The sequence below is a fragment of the Cannabis sativa genome, chromosome 8 (assembly GCF_029168945.1).
Source record: "Cannabis sativa cultivar Pink pepper isolate KNU-18-1 chromosome 8, ASM2916894v1, whole genome shotgun sequence".
NCBI lineage: Eukaryota > Viridiplantae > Streptophyta > Magnoliopsida > Rosales > Cannabaceae > Cannabis > Cannabis sativa.
This window is the reverse complement of record NC_083608.1, coordinates 24,788,559-24,808,624: the sequence shown is the minus strand read 5'-3', so window position 1 is coordinate 24,808,624 and position 20,066 is coordinate 24,788,559. Positions and strand designations below refer to the sequence as shown.

The window sequence follows — 20,066 nt, the reverse complement described above, 5'->3', positions numbered from 1 at the left end:
GGTGAGGGTGGTGGCTGCCGTGGGTGGTGGGTTGGTGAGTTGAGAGAGTTGGCTAAGAGTGAGGTAGGAGAGAGAAAGGATTTGAGTTATGAGGGGGGTATTTTTGGGGTTTTCAAAAAATTGGCATATTTTTTATAGTGTAAAATGTATTGGTTTAAAAAAAAAATCCAAGGTTAATAAGTATAGAAAATCAAATTTCCCAATACATATATATATATTGCATACAAATCGAAGGGGAATTTAAATTTAGACCTTCTTAATATTAGGATTTAGACAGAGGAAGAAAAATACAATACCCTGAAATTGAACGTCTGGTGTCAATGCAGGCAGCCCAATCAGCATCAGCGAATGCTTGTAGATGAATAGGTTCTGGAGTGGGAGCATGAAAGAAGAGTCCTTGACCAGGAGTGTTTTTCAAGTATTGAAGAATTCTGGTAGCTGCATGAAGATAAGGTATTCTTGGATTTTGAAAATATTGGCTTAATTTGTTGACTAAAAAGATATGTCTGGCCGTGTAATAGTGAGATAGATAAGTTTGCCAATTAGACTTCTGTATTGTATGGGATTGGTAAGCAATTTTCCAGTTTCATTATTGAGTTTGATGTTGGTCTCCATGGGAGTAGAAACTGGTTTGATAGCAAGACAGTCAGCTTCTTGTAATAATTGAAGTGTGAAGGATCGTTGGGATACAGAAATGCCTTTGTTGCATCTGGCAATTTCAAGGCCAAGAAAAAAATGTAATGGTCCAAGGTCTTTGAGTTTAAAATGTGAGTCAAGAGTTGTGGTAAAGTGATGGAGTTCATCAAGACTGTTGGTGGCTACCACTATGTCATCTACATAGATGAGTAAGGCAAGGAAAATGCCAGTTTTTGTTCGAATGAACAGACTATGGTCATTTTTGGATTGTTTGAAGTTTTGCTGGAGTAGTGTTTGACTGAGTTTGGCATACCATTGCCTTGAAGCTTGTTTGAGTCCGTATAGGCTCTTTTGCAATTTGCATACTGCATTTTTGGGAATAGGTTATTTAGGAGTGTAACCTTGTGGTAATGTCATATAGACATCTTCATGGAGATCACCATGAAGGAAGGCATTGTTGATGTCCATATGGTGGAGGTGCCAAATTTTTATTGCTGTAAGGGCAAATAATAGTTTGAGGGTGCTGAATTTGGCTACGGGAGCATAAGTTTCGAAATAATCAACTCCAGGTTGTTGAGTGTAGCCTTTGGCGACAAGGCGAGCTTTGCATCTTTCGACAGATCCATCTGGGTTATATTTGATTCGATATACCCATTTATTGCTAATGACATGTTGTCCAGGAGGTAGAGGAACTACAATCCAAGTATTGTTTGCTTCTAAAGCATCAATCTCAGTATCCATTGCTTGGTTCCATATCTTGTCTTTGCAAGCTTGTTTATATGTTTTTGGTTCGAATAAATGGGCAGCAAGGATGGCTGCTTTGAATTTTGGTGAAAGCTTGTCATAGTTGATATAGTTAGTTATAGGATAGATGGTGTTGGATGCATTTAAAGTGCATGTGTAGTCTTGAAGATATGTAGGTTTTTTGATGGTTCTACCTTTTTTGGTTTGGATGGGGGGATCTGGTGGTTTGGTGCCAATGTTATCAGGATTTGTTTCAGCTGATATGACAGTTGGAGTGGCTACAGAATTTTTTGATGCAGTAGAAGGTGCTGTCGTGGTAGCAGTGGGAATGGCTGCTGAATTTTTGGTAGCAGGAGAAGCTACTTTTGATGATACAGGGAATGACACTGCTATGTTTTTATTGGCAGCAGGTGCTGCTGATGTTGAAGCAGGGGGTGGTACTGCTATATTGATAGGAATAACCTGAGTTGGTTGTGATGTTGCAGTTGGAAATATTGCTGGTATGTGTGTGGGATTTGTATTTTCTGCATTAGATGGGATATTAGTGGTGTCTGTGGGATTAAGTGAAGAAAATTTAGTGGGAAAAATATTGTGAATGGTGTTGTAATTGTTGGATGATTGATTGACAAGAGGGTAAATGGATTCATAGAAAATAACATCTCGAGAGTGAAAGATGTAGCTAGTTTGGATGTCAAGGAGAGTGTAGGCTTTCATATGATCGGGATATCCTATGAAAATGCATGCTCGAGCTCTTGGAGAAAATTTGGTTGGTGTGGACACATGAGAGGCATATGCTAAACAACCAAAATTTCTGAGGTGGGAATATTGTAGTGGTTTTTTGTGGAGGAGTTCATATGGTGTTTTATCTTTTAAAAGGATTGATGGTGTTCTATTTATGAGATAAATAGCTGTTTTTACCATGTGGCTCCTTTATGAAATAGGTAAATTGGATTGGAAGGCCAATGCTCGAGCAACATTTAGAATATGTTTGTAACACCCTAACTAACATAGGCGTATTACGTGATTTTTAAACATGTTGTGCAGCTCGTTGCTAATCAACGAGGTTTATGGAAAAACGTGATTAATTAAAATTTTGCTTTTTAATTAAACTTATAAAACAATATTACAAAAGACTCGGGATCCCGATTATAAAATTATTTACAAAAAGATTTAACTGTTTAACTGATACACAAAATAAAGGTCGTCTAACGACCAGTTACAAAAATCAGCCTCGCTGTCCCGATGATCGTACGCTCCAGGCCTAACCGCCCCGACATGTACAATCTTCACAAGCTCGCTCACGGCCCATCAGCTTTAGCCTTGCCTTTACCTACACATAAACGTAAACTGTGAGTCGACAGACTCAGTAAGAAAAGCATAATAATACTCATACATAATCCCAGTTACGATCAGACGCCCATACCCCTGATCATAACCCTAACTGCCGTGTCCAACACGATACTGAGTCCCGCTACTGCCGTGTCCAACACGGTACTAACTGCCATGTCCAACATGGTACTGAGTTTTGAACGTTCATAGGGACGGTACTATTGACACGTAACAACCTGATCGGTCAAACCGGTCATACTCCGGCTGCTGGTCATACTCCGGCCCCCATGTACGCAAGCGTATTACTATATCCTCCTGATCGGTCGAACCGGTCATACTCCGGCTGCTGGTCATACTCCAGCCTGTACCGACGGGATACGTCAATAGTACGGAACCACCAACCAAGTGTCAGCCTGATCGGTTAAACCGGTCATACTCCGGCTGCTGGTCATACTCCAGCCTGTACCGACGTGACAGGGTTGGATGGTTCGAAGCCAAAATACATAACTAATGTAATCTAATAGGCTTCCTACATGCACGCTAAACATGTAATCTACATATGCATACTGTTATACTAATCTTACCTGGATTCCGAATTCAGGTGTGCCGGTCAACCTGACTGGAACTTTAGCCGAGCGGCGGATTACATGTGCTCCTAAACCATAAAAATCACAACACTATAAGTGACACGCTAAATCACTTCCCGGGGACTTAAACTAGGAACTAAAAGTTTCCCTATCGATAAAAAGCATGGCAATACCCCTTAAAACATAAAAACGAGGAAAAACACGGAATCTGAAAATTCCCCAACCGGCAGACCGGTTGCCCAACCGGAATTCCGGTTCTGGGAATTACTGAACCCTCATCCGGAATTCCGGTTGCACAACCGGAATTACGGTTCCTCGCAGGAACTTTTCAAAAATTTCTAACTCACTCAAATCAAACCCAATTCAAACCAAACTTTCCAGACCTGCTCTAAATACCCCAAAGAACATTTTCAAAGCATAAAAACAACCCAGAAACCTCAGATACAAAATTTGCCATTAAAGCTCAAGCTTTGAGTTCTAAACTCAAACTTGAGCAAATCCCACAAACATGCATTCAAACCTGGTTAATTCTACTTAAATATGCATGATTAAGCTTCTGAAAACAAACAAAAACAACAGCAACAACACAGAAACAGATTACACAACATTTCATCAAAATCACATATTTTACATAGAAAACTCAAAGCTTTAAACAAGGTAGCAAGCATGCATTAAAACCTAGATAATCCATTCATTTTAAACCTAATTAAGCTTCTGTAAACAACAATTAAACACAGTAATAAAATGTACTCATACAAACTAACATGCAACCTACCATTTTCACCTCAAAAACTTCAAGAACATAAAGAAAGGTTGAAGAAAAACTTACTAGCAACTAGGGATCACAAAATCTACACAAGATGAGCTTGAATTACCAAGGAAAATTCCTTTTTCCTTGCTGCACAACCCAGCCGAAAAGGAGAGGAAAAGAGAGAAAGAGAGCTTTCCAATTTCTATTTTCTAAACTTAGTATTTTTTGTAAAATGAAGAAAATGAATTAAAGCCACATATCATATTACATTTCAGCCAATAATTAAATAAAATAACATTTATTTTCAATTTAATCAAGTCACTAAAAGACAAAAGTCATTGGGGCAAAAAGACCATTTTGCCCCTCCACACTAAAATCACATAAATCATACTAAAGGGGTATTTTTGGGAAATTCTAAATTCCCGGCCATTCCCGACATTCCCAATGTCTAAAACCCGTCCCAAACTACTAACATACTAAATTGTGATTTCTACTGAGCCAAACGCCGAGTTCCAAAATACCGGGCACCGGAAATGCAAAATATGAAAACTACTGAATAACATAACCATGCATTTCTGAATTCCATAAATAACAATATAATAAATTATTTAAATAGCTATAAATAATTTTCATAAATAATCATGATTAACTGCTAATTTCCAAATTAACTAAGCGGGCTTTACAACTATCCCCCCCTTAAAAAGGATTTCGTCCCCGAAATCTAACCTGAATAACTCTGGATATTGAGCTCTCATATCTGACTCTAGCTCCCAGGTGGCTTCCTCCACCTTGTTGTTTCTCCAGAGAACTTTGACGAAAGCTATGGTCTTATTCCGAAGGACTTTATCCTTTCTATCCAGGATCTGCACTGGCTGTTCCTCATAAGTCATGTCTGGCTGTAGCTCAAGGCTCTCATAACTGAGTATATGAGAGGGATCTGAAACGTATTTTCTCAACATCGAGACATGGAATACGTTGTGAACTGCTGATAAGGCTGGAGGCAATGCTAAGCGATATGCCACTTGACCTATCTTCTTGAGAATCTCGAAAGGTCCTGTAAATCTAGGGCATAACTTGCCTCTTTTCCCGAAACGTTTAATCCCCTTCATCGGAGATACCCGTAAAAACACATGGTCCTCTACTTGGAACTCAACATCTCTGCGTTTCGGATCTGCGTAACTCTTCTGTCTGCTCTGTGAGGCAAGCATTCTAGCTTTTATCTTCTCTATTGCCTCATTGGTCCGCTGCACTGACTCTGGACCTAGGTATTTTCTCTCCCCTGTCTCATCCCAGTGGATAGGGGATCTACATTTCCTACCGTATAACAGTTCATAGGGAGCCATCCCTATCGTACTCTGATAACTGTTGTTGTAAGAAAATTCTATCAACGGTAGATATTTATTCCATGAGCCTTCAAAGTCCATAACACAGGCTCTCAACATGTCCTCCAATATCTGAATTGTCCTTTCGGACTGACCATCTGTCTGAGGATGGAATGCTGTACTAAATTTCAGCTTTGTACCCATTGCCCGTTGCAAACTTTGCCAAAATTTGGAGGTGAACTTCGGATCCCTGTCCGAAACTATAGACTTCGGTACTCCGTGAAGTCTTACAATCTCCCTAACATACAATTCTGCCAACTGATCCACTGTGAATGTTGTTCTAACCGGCAGAAAATGAGCAGATTTCGTAAATCGATCCACCACTACCCAGATGGAATCAAATAAACCCGTGGTCCTAGGTAACCCGACCACAAAATCCATCGTAATATCCTCCCACTTCCATTCTAGTAGGGTTAGAGGCTGCAACAACCCTGCTGGTCTCTGATGTTCAGCCTTAATCTGCTGACAAGTGAGGCATCTCGATACGAATTCTACCAAATTCTTCTTCATACCGTTCCACCAGAAGTACGGTTTCAAATCTTGGTACATCTTAGTGGTGCCGGGATGCAGAGAATACGGGGTAGAATGAGCCTCCTCAAAGATCTCATTCCTAAGTTCCACACTATTCGGAACACAAACCCTGGCTTTATACAAAAGCATCCCACTGTCTGACACTGAAAAGTCCTTGGCTTGACCAGCCAACACCTCATCTCGGGCCTTTACTAACTCTGGATCCGTCATCTGAGCGACTTTTATTCTTTCCAACAGATCAGATTGCAGCGTTAAGTTGTGAAGCTGACCTACCACAAACTCAATGCTGGATCTAACCATATCCTCTGCTAGCTGAGGTGAGATCTGAACCATACTAGCTACTTGCCCGGGACCCTTTCTGCTCAGGGCATCGGCCACTACATTGGCTTTTCCGGGGTGATAGAGGATCTCACAATCGTAATCTTTCACTAATTCCAACCAACGTCTCTGTCTCATGTTCAAATCCTTCTGAGTAAAGAAATACTTGAGACTTTTATGGTCGGTATAGATCTCACACTTCTCCCCGTAAAGGTAATGTCGCCAAATCTTAGATGCGAAAACCACTGCGGCCAATTCTAGATCATGAGTCGGGTATCGCTGTTCATAATCCTTTAACTGACGGGAGGCATAAGCGATGACCCGATCGGCTTGCATCAATACACACCCCAAACCCTGTTTGGATGCGTCGCAATATACTACGAACTTCTCCTTGTCCGAAGGTAAAGCTAGTACTGGAGCGGTAATCAACCTCTGCTTTAGCTCCTGAAAACTAGCTTCGCACTTGTCTGACCAAATAAATCGCTGATTCTTCTTTGTAAGCTCGGTTAGGGGCATTGAAATTTTAGAGAACCCTTCGACGAACCTACGGTAGTACCCAGCTAAACCCAAGAAACTTCTGATCTCTGTCACTGTCTTCGGTCTCGGCCAATCCCTGACGGATTCGATCTTCCCGGGATCCACCTTGATCCCATCTTTGCTCACAATGTGCCCTAGGAAGGACACCTGAGATAGCCAGAACTCACATTTCTTGAACTTGGCATAAAGCTTATGTTCTCGAAGCCGTTGCAATACCATCTGAAGATGTAACTCATGCTCCTCTTCTGATTGAGAGTACACGAGGATGTCATCGATAAACACAATCACACAGATATCGAGGAAATCCTTGAATACTCTATCCATCAGGTCCATGAATGTTGCAGGAGCATTGGTTAGTCCGAATGACATAACCAGAAACTCATAATGTCCATACCTAGTGCGGAAAGCCGTCTTCGGAATGTCCTCCTCTCGGATTCTCAACTGATGATAACCCGAACGGAGATCAATCTTAGAAAAGACCGTCTTCCCCTGAAGCTGATCGAACAAATCATCGATCCTAGGTAATGGATATTTATTCTTCACCGTCAGCTTGTTCAATTCTCTGTAGTCGATGCACATCCTCATAGATCCATCCTTCTTCTTGACGAATAAAACCGGGGCTCCCCAGGGTGACACACTGGGCCGAATGAACCCTATGTCAAGCAACCCTTGGAGCTGAATCTTTAATTCCTTAAGTTCAGCTGGAGCCATTCTATACGGGGCTTTGGAAACCGGTTCCACCCCTGGTGCCAAGTCTATCACGAAATCAATCTCCCGCTGAGGGGGTAACCCTGGAAGTTCTTCGGGAAAAACATCCAAAAATTCCCGAACCACTCTGATGTCCTCTGGCCGAATGGTATCTGCCCGAGTGGTGTCCACCACCACGGCCAGAAACCCTAAGCAACCGCCGTGCAACAATTCTCTAGCTGACATAGCCGAGATCACCGGGATCCGAGATCCCTGAACTGAACCAACAAACACAAATGGTTCTTCACTTTCCGGTTGGAAGACCACCATCTTCCTTTTACAATCAATGCTCGCCGAATATTTAGATAGGAAATCCATTCCTAAAATAATATCGAATTCGACTAAACTCATCTCTATCAGATCAGCACTTAACTCTCTACCATCTATCCTGATCGGCATAGACCTAATCCACCTATTGGAGATAACCAATTCTCCGCCAGGTAATAGGGTTCCAAACCCTGATTCATATCTATCATACGGTCTACCCAATTTACTAAAGACTCTGGCCGCCACATAAGAATGTGTAGCCCCAGAATCAAACAGCACTGAATATAGCGAGTTGTTAATAGAAAGCTGACATGTGACAACTGATGGGCTGGCATCTGCATCAGCCTGAGTGATGGCGAATACCCTGGCTGGAGTGGGTATCGCTGGAGCTCTCGGTGCCTCTGATCGGAGCTGGGGACAGTCCCTCTTGAAGTGTCCGGGCATGCCACAGTGAAAGCATCCCTGACCTTTGCACTCGCCCCGATGGTGCCTCTTGCGGCCTAGTGGCACTCGGGATAGGAGAATCGGGTCTCAGTACCACCAGGACGACTCCCTCTGTTCTGGTTCCCCCGGAACCTCTTGTTCTGACTCGAGCCACCGGAAGCAGTGGGTGCTCTCTTCCTCTGATCAATGGTCGAACCACTACTCCCCCTGCTATAGCCTGATGCAGGAGGGGTAGGAGCTCCGCCACTCACCGGAGTACTAGCTGACTCTGACATGCACCCAACTGCGCCCTCAGCACGCAGTGCCTTCTCCACCATCTGAGCATAGGTGGTGATGTCGTTTGTGGTGATCATCAAATCATGCCTGATCCTGGCATTCAACCCGTCCAGATACTTCTCCTTCTTGCTGAAGTCGGTCGGCACAATTCTCGAGGCTAACCTCGCCAACCGATCAAACTGAGTAGTATACTCAGTGACGCTCATGTTCTCACGCTGAGTCAGGTGAGCGAACTCTTTCCTCTTGGCGCTTCTGACCGCCTCGTTGTAGTACTTTGCATTAAAGAGTTCCTGGAACCTTTCCCAGGTCATGGTGGTGACGTCATGGATCTGAGACACCATGTCCCACCAGACCAGAGTGTCCTCCTAGAATTGGAATGTGGCGCACACCACTCTGTCGTTACCGGTGACACCCATGAAATTCAGAATCTTGGTGATCACCGTCAGCCACTGCTCGGCTTTCATTACGTCCGGACCTCCCAGGAAAACCGGGGGTGCTTGCTTCCGGAACCGCTCATACAGAGGTTCCAATCTATGGGCCGCCACCACTATCTCGGCCTGGGCAGCAGGGGCAGGTGCCACTGGAACTATGGGCACTGGAACTGCAGGAGCACCCTGCTGTCTCAACCTCTGAATCTCGAGGTCTTGCTCTTCGATCCGGGCTTGCATTTCCGCAAATCGCAACTCCCAATTCTGGGCTCCCTGATCGGCTGGGGGAGCCTGGGCAGCCTGTGGTGGGTTCTCATCACCCCGACCACGAGCCCTGCCTCGGGGACCTCTACCTCGGCCCCTAACAGGTGGGGGAAACTGAGCTCCCTGTCCTTGGTTCGACCCTACGGAATTGCCCTGACTCCTGGTAGTCTGCCTGGCGTCCATCTGATTAGAACCGCCTGCGAAACCAAGAGTTGGCATATCAGGTCGTATTCAAGGAGAGCTTACTAATGCCGCTTAATTTGGAAATTAAAAACGAAACATGCGCCTATTCTACTATCAGGCTACTAACATGCTTCCTAACAGGCTTTTCTTTTTCATAACTGAATAAAATAAACTACTAAAGCAATAAAGGCTTACTGAACCGTGAAACGAGCTAACTGTTGATGATCATTGTACATGTCGTGACGATCTTCGGAAGACAACCTGGCGGCTCTGATACCAAATTGTAACACCCTAACTAACATAGGCGTATTACGTGATTTTTAAACATGCTGTGCAGCTCGTTGCTAATCAACGAGGTTTATGGAAAAACGTGATTAATTAAAATTTTGCTTTTTCATTAAACTTATAAAATAATATTACAAAAGACTCGGGATCCCGATTATAAAATTATTTACAAAAAGATTTAACTGTTTAACTGATACACAAAATAAAGGTCGTCTAACGACCAGTTACAAAAATTAGCCTCGCTGTCCCGATGATCGTACGCTCCAGGCCTAACCGCCCCGACATGTACAATCTTCACAAGCTCGCTCACGACCCATCAGCTTTAGCCTTGCCTTTACCTACACATAAACGTAAACTGTGAGTCGACAGACTCAGTAAGAAAAGCATAATAATACTCATACATAATCCCGGTTACGATGAGACGCCCATACCCCTGATCATAACCCTAACTGCCGTGTCCAACACGATACTGAGTCCCGCTACTGCCGTGTCCAACACGGTACTAACTGCCATGTCCAACATGGTACTGAGTTTTGAACGTTCATAGGGACGGTACTATTGACACGTAACAACCTGATCGGTCAAACCGGTCATACTCCGGCTGCTGGTCATACTCCAGCCTGTACCGACGTGTTACTATATCCTCCTGATCGGTCGAACCGGTCATACTCCGGCTACTGGTCATACTCCAGCCTGTACCGATGGGATACGTCAATAGTACGGAACCACCAACCAAGTGTCAGCCTGATCAGTTAAACCGGTCATACTCCGGCTGCTGGTCATACTCCAGCCTGTACCGAAGTGACAGGGTTGGATGGTTCGAAGCCAACATACATAACTAATGTAATCTAATAGGCTTCCTACATGCACACTAAACATGTAATCTACATATGCATACTGTTATACTAATCTTACCTGGATTCCGAATTCAGGTGTGCCGGTCAACCTGACTGGAACTTTAGCTGAGCGGCGGATTACAGGCTCCTAAACCATAAAAATCACAACACTATAAGTGACACGCTAAATCACTTCCCGGGGACTTAAACTAGGAACTAAAAGTTTCCCTATCGATAAAAAGCATGGCAATACCCCTTAAAACATAAAAACGAGGAAAAACACGGGTTCTGAAAATTCCCCAACCGGCAGACCGGTTGCCCAACCGGAATTCCGGTTCTGGGAATTACTGAACCCTCATCCGGAATTCCGGTTGCACAACCGGAATTCCGGTTCCTCGCAGGAACTTTTCAAAAATTCCTAACTCACTCAAATCAAACCCAATTCAAACCAAACTTTCCAGACCTGCTCTAAATACCCCAAAGAACATTTTCAAAGCATAAAAACAACCCAGAAACCTCAGATACAAAATTTGCCATTAAAGCTCAAGCTTTGAGTTCTAAACTCAAACTTGAGCAAATCCCACAAACATGCATTCAAACCTGGTTAATTCTACTTAAATATGCATGATTAAGCTTCTGAAAACAAACAAAAACAACAGCAACAACACAGAAACAGATTACACAACATTTCATCAAAATCACATATTTTACATAGAAAACTCAAAGCTTTAAACAAGGTAGCAAGCATGCATTAAAACCTAGATAATCCATTCATTTTAAACCTAATTAAGCTTCTGTAAACAACAATTAAACACAGTAACAAACAGCCATACAAACTAACATGCAACCTACCATTTTCACCTCAAAAACTTCAAGAACATAAAGAAAGGTTGAAGAAAAACTTACTAGCAACTAGGGATCACAAAATCTACACAAGATGAGCTTGAATTACCAAGGAAAATTCCTTTTTCCTTGCTGCACAACTCCAAATTAGAAAAGGAGAGGAAAAGAGAGAAAGAGAGCTTTCCAATTTCTATTTTCTAAACTTAGTATTTTTTGTAAAATGAAGAAAATGAATTAAAGCCACATATCATATTACATTTCAGCCAATAATTAAATAAAATAACATTTATTTTCAATTTAATCAAGTCACTAAAAGACAAAAGTCATTGGGGCAAAAAGACCATTTTGCCCCTCCACACTAAAATCACATAAATCATACTAAAGGGGTATTTTGGGGAAATTCTAAATTCCCGGCTATTCCCGACATTCCCAATGTCTAAAACCCGTCCCAAACTACTAACATACTAAATTGTGATTTCTACTGAGCCAAACGCCGAGTTCCAAAATACCGGGCACCGGAAATGCAAAATATGAAAACTACTGAATAACATAACCATGCATTTCTGAATTCCATAAATAACAATATAATAAATTATTTAAATAGCTATAAATAATTTTCATAAATAATCATGATTAACTGCTAATTTCCAAATTAACTAAGCGGGCTTTACAACTATCCCCCCCTTAAAAAGGATTTCGTCCCCGAAATCTAACCTGAATAACTCTGGATATTGAGCTCTCATATCTGACTCTAGCTCCCAGGTGGCTTCCTCCACCTTGCTGTTTCTCTAGAGAACTTTGACCAAAGCTATGGTCTTATTCCGAAGGACTTTATCCTTTCTATCCAGGATCTGCACTGGCTGTTCCTCATAAGTCATGTCTGGCTGTAGCTCAAGGCTCTCATAACTGAGTATATGAGAGCGATCTGAAACGTATTTTCTCAACATCGAGACATGGAATACGTTGTGAACTACTGATAAGGCTGGAGGCAATGCTAAGCGATATGCCACTTGACCTATCTTCTTGAGAATCTCGAAAGGTCCTGTAAATCTAGGGCATAACTTGCCTCTTTTCCCGAAACGTTTAATCCCCTTCATCGGAGATACCCGTAAAAACACATGGTCCCCTACTTGGAACTCAACATCTCTGCGTTTCGGATCTGCGTAACTCTTCTGTCTGCTCTGTGAGGCAAGCATTCTAGCTTTTATCTTCTCTATTGCCTCATTGGTCCGCTGCACTGACTCTGGACCTAGGTATTTTCTCTCCCCTGTCTCATCCCAGTGGATAGGGGATCTACATTTCCTACCGTATAACAGTTCATAGGGAGCCATCCCTATCGTACTCTGATGACTGTTGTTGTAAGAAAATTCTATCAACGGTAGATATTTATTCCATGAGCCTTCAAAGTCCATAACACAGGCTCTCAACATGTCCTCCAATATCTGAATTGTCCTTTCGGACTGACCATCTGTCTGAGGATGGAATGCTGTACTAAATTTCAGTTTTGTACCCATTGCCCGTTGCAAACTTTGCCAAAATTTGGAGGTGAACTTCGGATCCCTGTCCGAAACTATAGACTTCGGTACTCCGTGAAGTCTTACAATCTCCCTAACATACAATTCTGCCAACTGATCCACTGTGAATGTTGTTCTAACCGGCAGAAAATGAGCAGATTTCGTAAATCGATCCACCACTACCCAGATGGAATCAAATAAACCCGTGGTCCTAGGTAACCCGACCACAAAATCCATCGTAATATCCTCCCACTTCCATTCTGGTAGGTTGCAGGCCGCAACAACCCCCGCTCGGTCTCCTCTGATGTTCAGCCTTAATCTGCTGACAAGTGAGGCATCTCGATACGAATTCTACCAAATTCTTCTTCATACCGTTCCACCAGAAGTACGGTTTCAAATCTTGGTACATCTTAGTGGTGCCGGGATGCAGAGAATACGGGGTAGAATGAGCCTCCTCAAAGATCTCATTCCTAAGTTCCACACTATTCGGAACACAAACCCTGGCTTTATACAAAAGCATCCCACTGTCTGACACTGAAAAGTCCTTGGCTTGACCAGCCAACACCTCATCTCGGGCCTTTACTAACTCTGGATCCGTCATCTGAGCGACTTTTATTCTTTCCAACAGATCAGATTGCAGCGTTAAGTTGTGAAGCTGACCTACCACAAACTCAATGCTGGATCTAACCATATCCTCTGCTAGCTGAGGTGAGATCTGAACCATACTAGCTACTTGCCCGGGACCCTTTCTGCTCAGGGCATCGGCCACTACATTGGCTTTTCCGGGGTGATAGAGGATCTCACAATCGTAATCTTTCACTAATTCCAACCAACGTCTCTGTCTCATGTTCAAATCCTTCTGAGTAAACAAATACTTGAGACTTTTATGGTCGGTATAGATCTCACACTTCTCCCTGTAAAGGTAATGTCGCCAAATCTTAGATGCGAAAACCACTGCGGCCAATTCTAGATCATGAGTCGGGTATCGCTGTTCATAATCCTTTAACTGACGATAGGCATAAGCGATGACCCGATCGGCTTGCATCAATACACACCCCAAACCCTATTTGGATGCGTCGCAATATACTACGAACTTCTCCTTGTCCGAAGGTAAAGCTAGTACTGGAGCGGTAATCAACCTCTGCTTTAGCTCCTGAAAACTAGCTTCGCACTTGTCTGACCAAATAAATCGCTGATTCTTCTTTGTAAGCTCGGTTAGGGGCATTGAAATTTTAGAGAACCCTTCGACGAACCTACGGTAGTACCCAGATAAACCCAAGAAACTTCTGGTCTCTGTCACTGTCTTCGGTCTCGGCCAATCCCTGACGGATTCGATCTTCCCGGGATCCACCTTGATCACATCTTTGCTCACAATGTGCCTTAGGAAGGACACCTGAGATAGCCAGAACTCACATTTCTTGAACTTGGCATAAAGCTTATGTTCTCGAAGCCGTTGCAGTACCATCTGAAGATGTAACTCATGCTCCTCTTCTGATTGAGAGTACACGAGGATGTCGTCGATAAACACAATCACACAGATATCGAGGAAATCCTTGAATACTCTATTCATCAGGTCCATGAATGCTGCAGGAGCATTGGTTAGTCCGAATGACATAACCAGAAACTCATAATGTCCATACCTAGTGCGGAAAGCCGTCTTCGGAATGTCCTCCTCTCGGATTCTCAACTGATGATAACCCGAACGGAGATCAATCTTAGAAAAGACCGTCTTCCCCTGAAGCTGATCGAACAAATCATCGATCCTAGGTAATGGATATTTATTCTTCACCGTCAGCTTGTTCAATTCTCTGTAGTCGATGCACATCCTCATAGATCCATCCTTCTTCTTGACGAATAAAACCGGGGCTCCCCAGGGTGACACACTGGGCCGAATGAACCCTATGTCAAGCAACCCTTGGAGCTGAATCTTTAATTCCTTAAGTTCAGCTGGAGCCATTCTATACGGGGCTTTGGAAACCGGTTCCACCCCTGGTGCCAAGTCTATCACGAAATCAATCTCCCGCTGAGGTGGTAACCCTGGAAGTTCTTCGGGAAAAACATCCAAAAATTCCCGAACCACTCTGATGTCCTCTGGCCGAATGGTATCTGGCCGAGTGGTGTCCACCACCACGGCCAGAAACCCTAAGCAACCGCCGTGCAACAATTCTCTAGCTGACATAGCCGAGATCACCGGGATCCGAGATCCCTGAACTGAACCAACAAACACAAATGGTTCTTCACTTTCCGGTTGGAAGACCACCATCTTCCTTTTACAATCAATGCTCGCCGAATATTTAGATAGGAAATCCATTCCTAAAATAATATCGAATTCGACTAAACTCATCTCTATCAGATCAGCACTTAACTCTCTACCATCTATCCTGATCGGCATAGACCTAATCCACCTATTGGAGATAACCAATTCTCCGCCAGGTAATAGGGTTCCAAACCCTGATTCATATCTATCATACGGTCTACCCAATTTACTAAAGACTCTGGCCGCCACATAAGAATGTGTAGCCCCAGAATCAAACAGCACTGAATATAGCGAGTTGTTAATAGAAAGCTGACATGTGACAACTGATGGGCTGGCATCTGCATCAGCCTGAGTGATGGCGAATACCCTGGCTGGAGTGGGTATCGCTGGAGCTCTCGGTGCCTCTGATCGGAGCTGGGGACAGTCCCTCTTGAAGTGTCCGGGCATGCCACAGTGAAAGCATCCCTGACCTTTACACTCGCCCTGATGGTGCCTCTTGCAGCTAGGGCACTCGGGATAGGAGAATCGGGTCTCAGTACCACCAGGATGACTCCCTCTGTTCTGGTTCCCCCGGAACCTCTTGTTCTGACTCGAGCCACCGGAAGCAGTGGGTGCTCTCTTCCTCTGATCAATGGCCGAACCACTACTCCCCCTGCTATAGCCTGATGCAAGAGGGGTAGGAGCTCCGCCACTCACCGGAGTACTGGCTGACTCTGACATGCACCCAACTGCGCCCTCAGCACGCAGTGCCTTCTCCACCATCTGAGCATAGGTGGTGTTGTCGTCTGTGGTGATCATCAAATCATGCCTGATCCTGGCATTCAACCCGTCCAGATACTTCTCCTTCTTGCTAAAGTCGGTCGGCACAATTCTCGAGGCTAACCTCGCCAACCGATCAAACTGAGTAGTATACTCAGTGACGCTCATGTTCTCACGCTGAGTCAGGTGAGCGAACTCTTTCCTCTTGGCGCTTCTGACCGCCTCGTTGTAGTACTTTGCATTAAAGAGTTCCTGGAACCTTTCCCAGGTCGTGGTGGTGACGTCATGGATCTGAGACACCATGTCCCACCAGACCAGAGCGTCCTCCTAGAACTGGAATGTGGCGCACACCACTCTGTCGTTACCGGTGACACCCATGAAATTCAGAATCTTGGTGATCACCGTCAGCCAGTGCTCGGCTTTCATTACGTCCGGACCTCCCAGGAAAACTGGGGGTGCTTGCTTCCGGAACCGCTCATACAGAGGTTCCAATCTATGGGCCGCCACCACTATCTCGGCACAGGCGGCGAGGGGCGGGTGCCACCGGAACTATGGGCACCGGAACTACAGGAGCACCTGCATGCTCAACCTCTGAATCTCGAGGTCCTGTTCTTCGATCCGGGCTTGCATTTCCGCAAACCGCAACTCCCAGTTCTGGGCTCCCTGATCGGCTGTAGGAGCCTGGGCAGCCTGTGGTGGGTTCTCATCACCCCGACCACGAGCCCTGCCTCGGGGACCTCTACCTCGGCCCCTAACAGGTGGGGGAAACTGAGCTCCCTGTCCTTGGTTGGACCCTACGGAATTGCCCTGACTCCTGGTAGTCCGCCTGGCGTCCATCTGATTAGAACCGCCTGCGAAACCAAGAGTTGGCATATCAGGTCGTATTCAAGGAGAGCTTACTAATGCCGCTTAATTTGGAAATTAAAAACGAAACATGCGCCTATTCTACTATCAGGCTACTAACATGCTTCCTAACAGGCTTTTCTTTTTCATAACTGAATAAAATAAACTACTAAAGCAATAAAGGCTTACTGAACCGTGAAACGAGCTAACTGTTGATGATCATTGTACATGTCGTGACGATCTTCGGAAGACAACCTGGCGGCTCTGATACCAAATTGTAACACCCTAACTAACATAGGCGTATTACGTGATTTTTAAACATGCTGTGCAGCTCGTTGCTAATCAACGAGGTTTATGGAAAAACGTGATTAATTAAAATTTTGCTTTTTAATTAAATTTATAAAATAATATTACAAAAGACTCGGGATCCCGATTATAAAATTATTTACAAAAAGATTTAACTATTTAACTGATACACAAAATAAAGGTCGTCTAACGACCAGTTACAAAAATCAGCCTCGCTGTCTCGATGATCGTACGCTCCAGGCCTAACCGCCCCGACATATACAATCTTCACAAGCTCGCTCACGACCCATCAGCTTTAGCCTTGCCTTTACCTACACATAAACGTAAACTGTGAGTCGACAGACTCAGTAAGAAAAGCATAATAATACTCATACATAATCCCGGTTACGATCAGACGCCCATACCCCTGATCATAACCCTAACTGCCGTGTCCAACACGATACTGAGTCCCGCTACTGCCGTGTCCAACACGGTACTGAGCCACTACTGCCATGTCCAACATGGTACTGAGTTTTGAACGTTCATAGGGACGGTACTATTGACACGTAACAACCTGATCGGTCAAACCGGTCATACTCCGGCTGCTGGTCATACTCCAGCCTGTACCGACGTGTTATTATATCCTCCTGATCGGTCGAACCGGTCATACTCCGGCTGCTGGTCATACTCCAGCCTGTACCGACGGGATACGTCAATAGTACGGAACCACCAACCAAGTGTCAGCCTGATCGGTTAAACCGGTCATACTCCGGCTGCTGGTCATACTCCAGCCTGTACCGACGTGACAGGGTTAGATGGTTCGAAGCCAACATACATAACTAATGTAATCTAATAGGCTTCCTACATGCACGCTAAACATGTAATCTACATATGCATACTGTTATAGTAATCTTACCTGGATTCCGAATTCAGGTGTGCTTGGCCAACTCCGACCGGAACTTTAGCCGAGCGGCGGATTACGAGCTCCTAAACCATAAAAATCACAACACTATAAGTTGACACGCTAAATCACTTCCCGGACTTAAACTAGGAACTAAAAGTTTCCCTATCGATAAAAAGCATGGCAATACCCCTTAAAACATAAAAACGAGGAAAAACACGGGTTCTGAAAATTCCCCAACCGGCAGACCGGTTGCCCAACCGGAATTCCGGTTCTGGGAATTACTGAACCCTCATCCGGAATTCCGGTTCCTCGCAGGAACTTTTCAAAAATTCCTAACTCACTCAAATCAAACCCAATTCAAACCAAACTTTCCAGACCTGCTCTAAATACCCCAAAGAACATTTTCAAAGCATAAAAACAACCCAGAAACCTCGTATACAAAATTTGCCATTAAAGCTCAAGCTTTGAGTTCTAAACTCAAACTTGAGCAAATCCCACAAACATGCATTCAAACCTGGTTAATTCTACTTAAATATGCATGATTAAGCTTCTGAAAACAAACAAAAACAACAGCAACAACACAGAATCAGATTACACAACATTTCATCAAAATCACATATTTTACATAGAAAACTCAAAGCTTTAAACAAGGTAGCAAGCATGCATTAAAAGCTGGTTAATTCTACTTAAATATGCATGATTAAGCTTCTGAAAACAAACAAAAACAACAGCAACAACACAAAAATTCCTAACTGACTCAAATCAAACCCAATTCAAACCAAACTTTCCAGACCTGCTCTAAATACCCCAAAGAACATTTTCAAAGCATAAAAACAACCCAGAAACCTCAGATACAAAATTTGCCATTAAAGCTCAAGCTTTGAGTTCTAAACTCAAACTTGAGCAAATCCCACAAACATGCATTCAAACCTGGTTAATTCTACTTAAATATGCATGATTAAGCTTCTGAAAACAAACAAAAACAACGAAAGAACAACACGAATCGTATTACACAACATTTCATCAAAATCACATATTTTACATAGAAAACTCAAAGCTTTAAACAAGGTAGCAAGCATGCATTAAAAAGTCAAGTTAATTCTACTTAAATATGCATGATTAAGCTTCTGAAAACAAACAAAAACAACAGCAACAACACAAAAATTCCTAACTGACTCAAATCAAACCCAATTCAAACCAAACTTTCCAGACCTGCTCTAAATACCCCAAAGAACATTTTCAAAGCATAAAAACAACCCAGAAACCTCAGATACAAAATTTGCCATTAAAGCTCAAGCTTTGAGTTCTAAACTCAAACTTGAGCAAATCCCACAAACATGCATTCAAACCTGGTTAATTCTACTTAAATATGCATGATTAAGCTTCTGAAAACAAACAAAAACAACAGCAACAACACAGAATCAGATTACACAACATTTCATCAAAATCACATATTTTACATAGAAAACTCAAAGCTTTAAACAAGGTAGCAAGCATGCATTAAAACCTAGATAATCCATTCATTTTAAACCTAATTAAGCTTCTGTAAACAACAATTAAACACAAAAGAATAAAATGTACTCATACAAACTAACATGCAACCTACCATTTTCACCTCAAAAACTTCAAGAACATAAAGAAAGGTTGAAGAAAAACTTACTAGCAACTAGGGATCACAAAATCTACACAAGATGAGCTTGAATTACCAAGGAAAATTCCTTTTTCCTTGCTGCACAACCCAGCCGAAAAGGAGAGGAAAAGAGAGAAAGAGAGCTTTCCAATTTCTATTTTCTAAACTTAGTATTTTTTGTAAAATGAAGAAAATGAATTAAAGCCACATATCATATTACATTTCAGCCAATAATTAAATAAAATAACATTTATTTTCAATTTAATCAAGTCACTAAAAGACAAAAGTCATTGGGGCAAAAAGACCATTTTGCCCCTCTACACTAAAATCACATAAATAATACTAAAGGGGTATTTTTGGGAAATTCTAAATTCCCGGCCATTCCCGACATTCCCAATGTCTAAAACCCGTCCCAAACTACTAACATACTAAATTGTGATTTCTACTGAGCCAAACGCCGAGTTCCAAAATACCTACGAGACCATA

The 20,066-nt window shown here is 43.1% G+C and overlaps 1 protein-coding gene across 1 annotated transcript; it reads right to left on the bottom strand.

Moving 5' to 3' along the window:
- Positions 1 to 262: 262 nt before the first annotated feature.
- LOC133030503 (uncharacterized mitochondrial protein AtMg00810-like) lies at positions 263 to 1,007 on the bottom strand. The gene is made up of 3 exons (XM_061103266.1): positions 950 to 1,007; positions 540 to 833; positions 263 to 438 (listed from the first exon to the last, which is right to left on the bottom strand). The coding sequence occupies exons 1-3, from the start codon at positions 1,005 to 1,007 to the stop codon at positions 263 to 265; spliced, it is 528 nt and encodes a 175-aa protein (XP_060959249.1).
- Positions 1,008 to 20,066: the final 19,059 nt, after the last annotated feature.

What these genes read in the sequence shown, in the direction of transcription:
- LOC133030503 (XM_061103266.1), bottom strand. Translation starts at nt 1,007, where the DNA reads ATGCAGTATGCAAATTGCAAAAGAGCCTATACGGACTCAAACAAGCTT. An exon ending in AAACAAGCTTCAAGGCAATG is followed by an intron (nt 834 to 949) that starts GTATGCCAAACT and finishes TCATCTATGTAG; the next exon opens with ATGACATAGTGGTAGCCACC. An exon ending in ACAATACAGAAGTCTAATTG is followed by an intron (nt 439 to 539) that starts GCAAACTTATCT and finishes ATCTTCATGCAG; the next exon opens with CTACCAGAATTCTTCAATAC.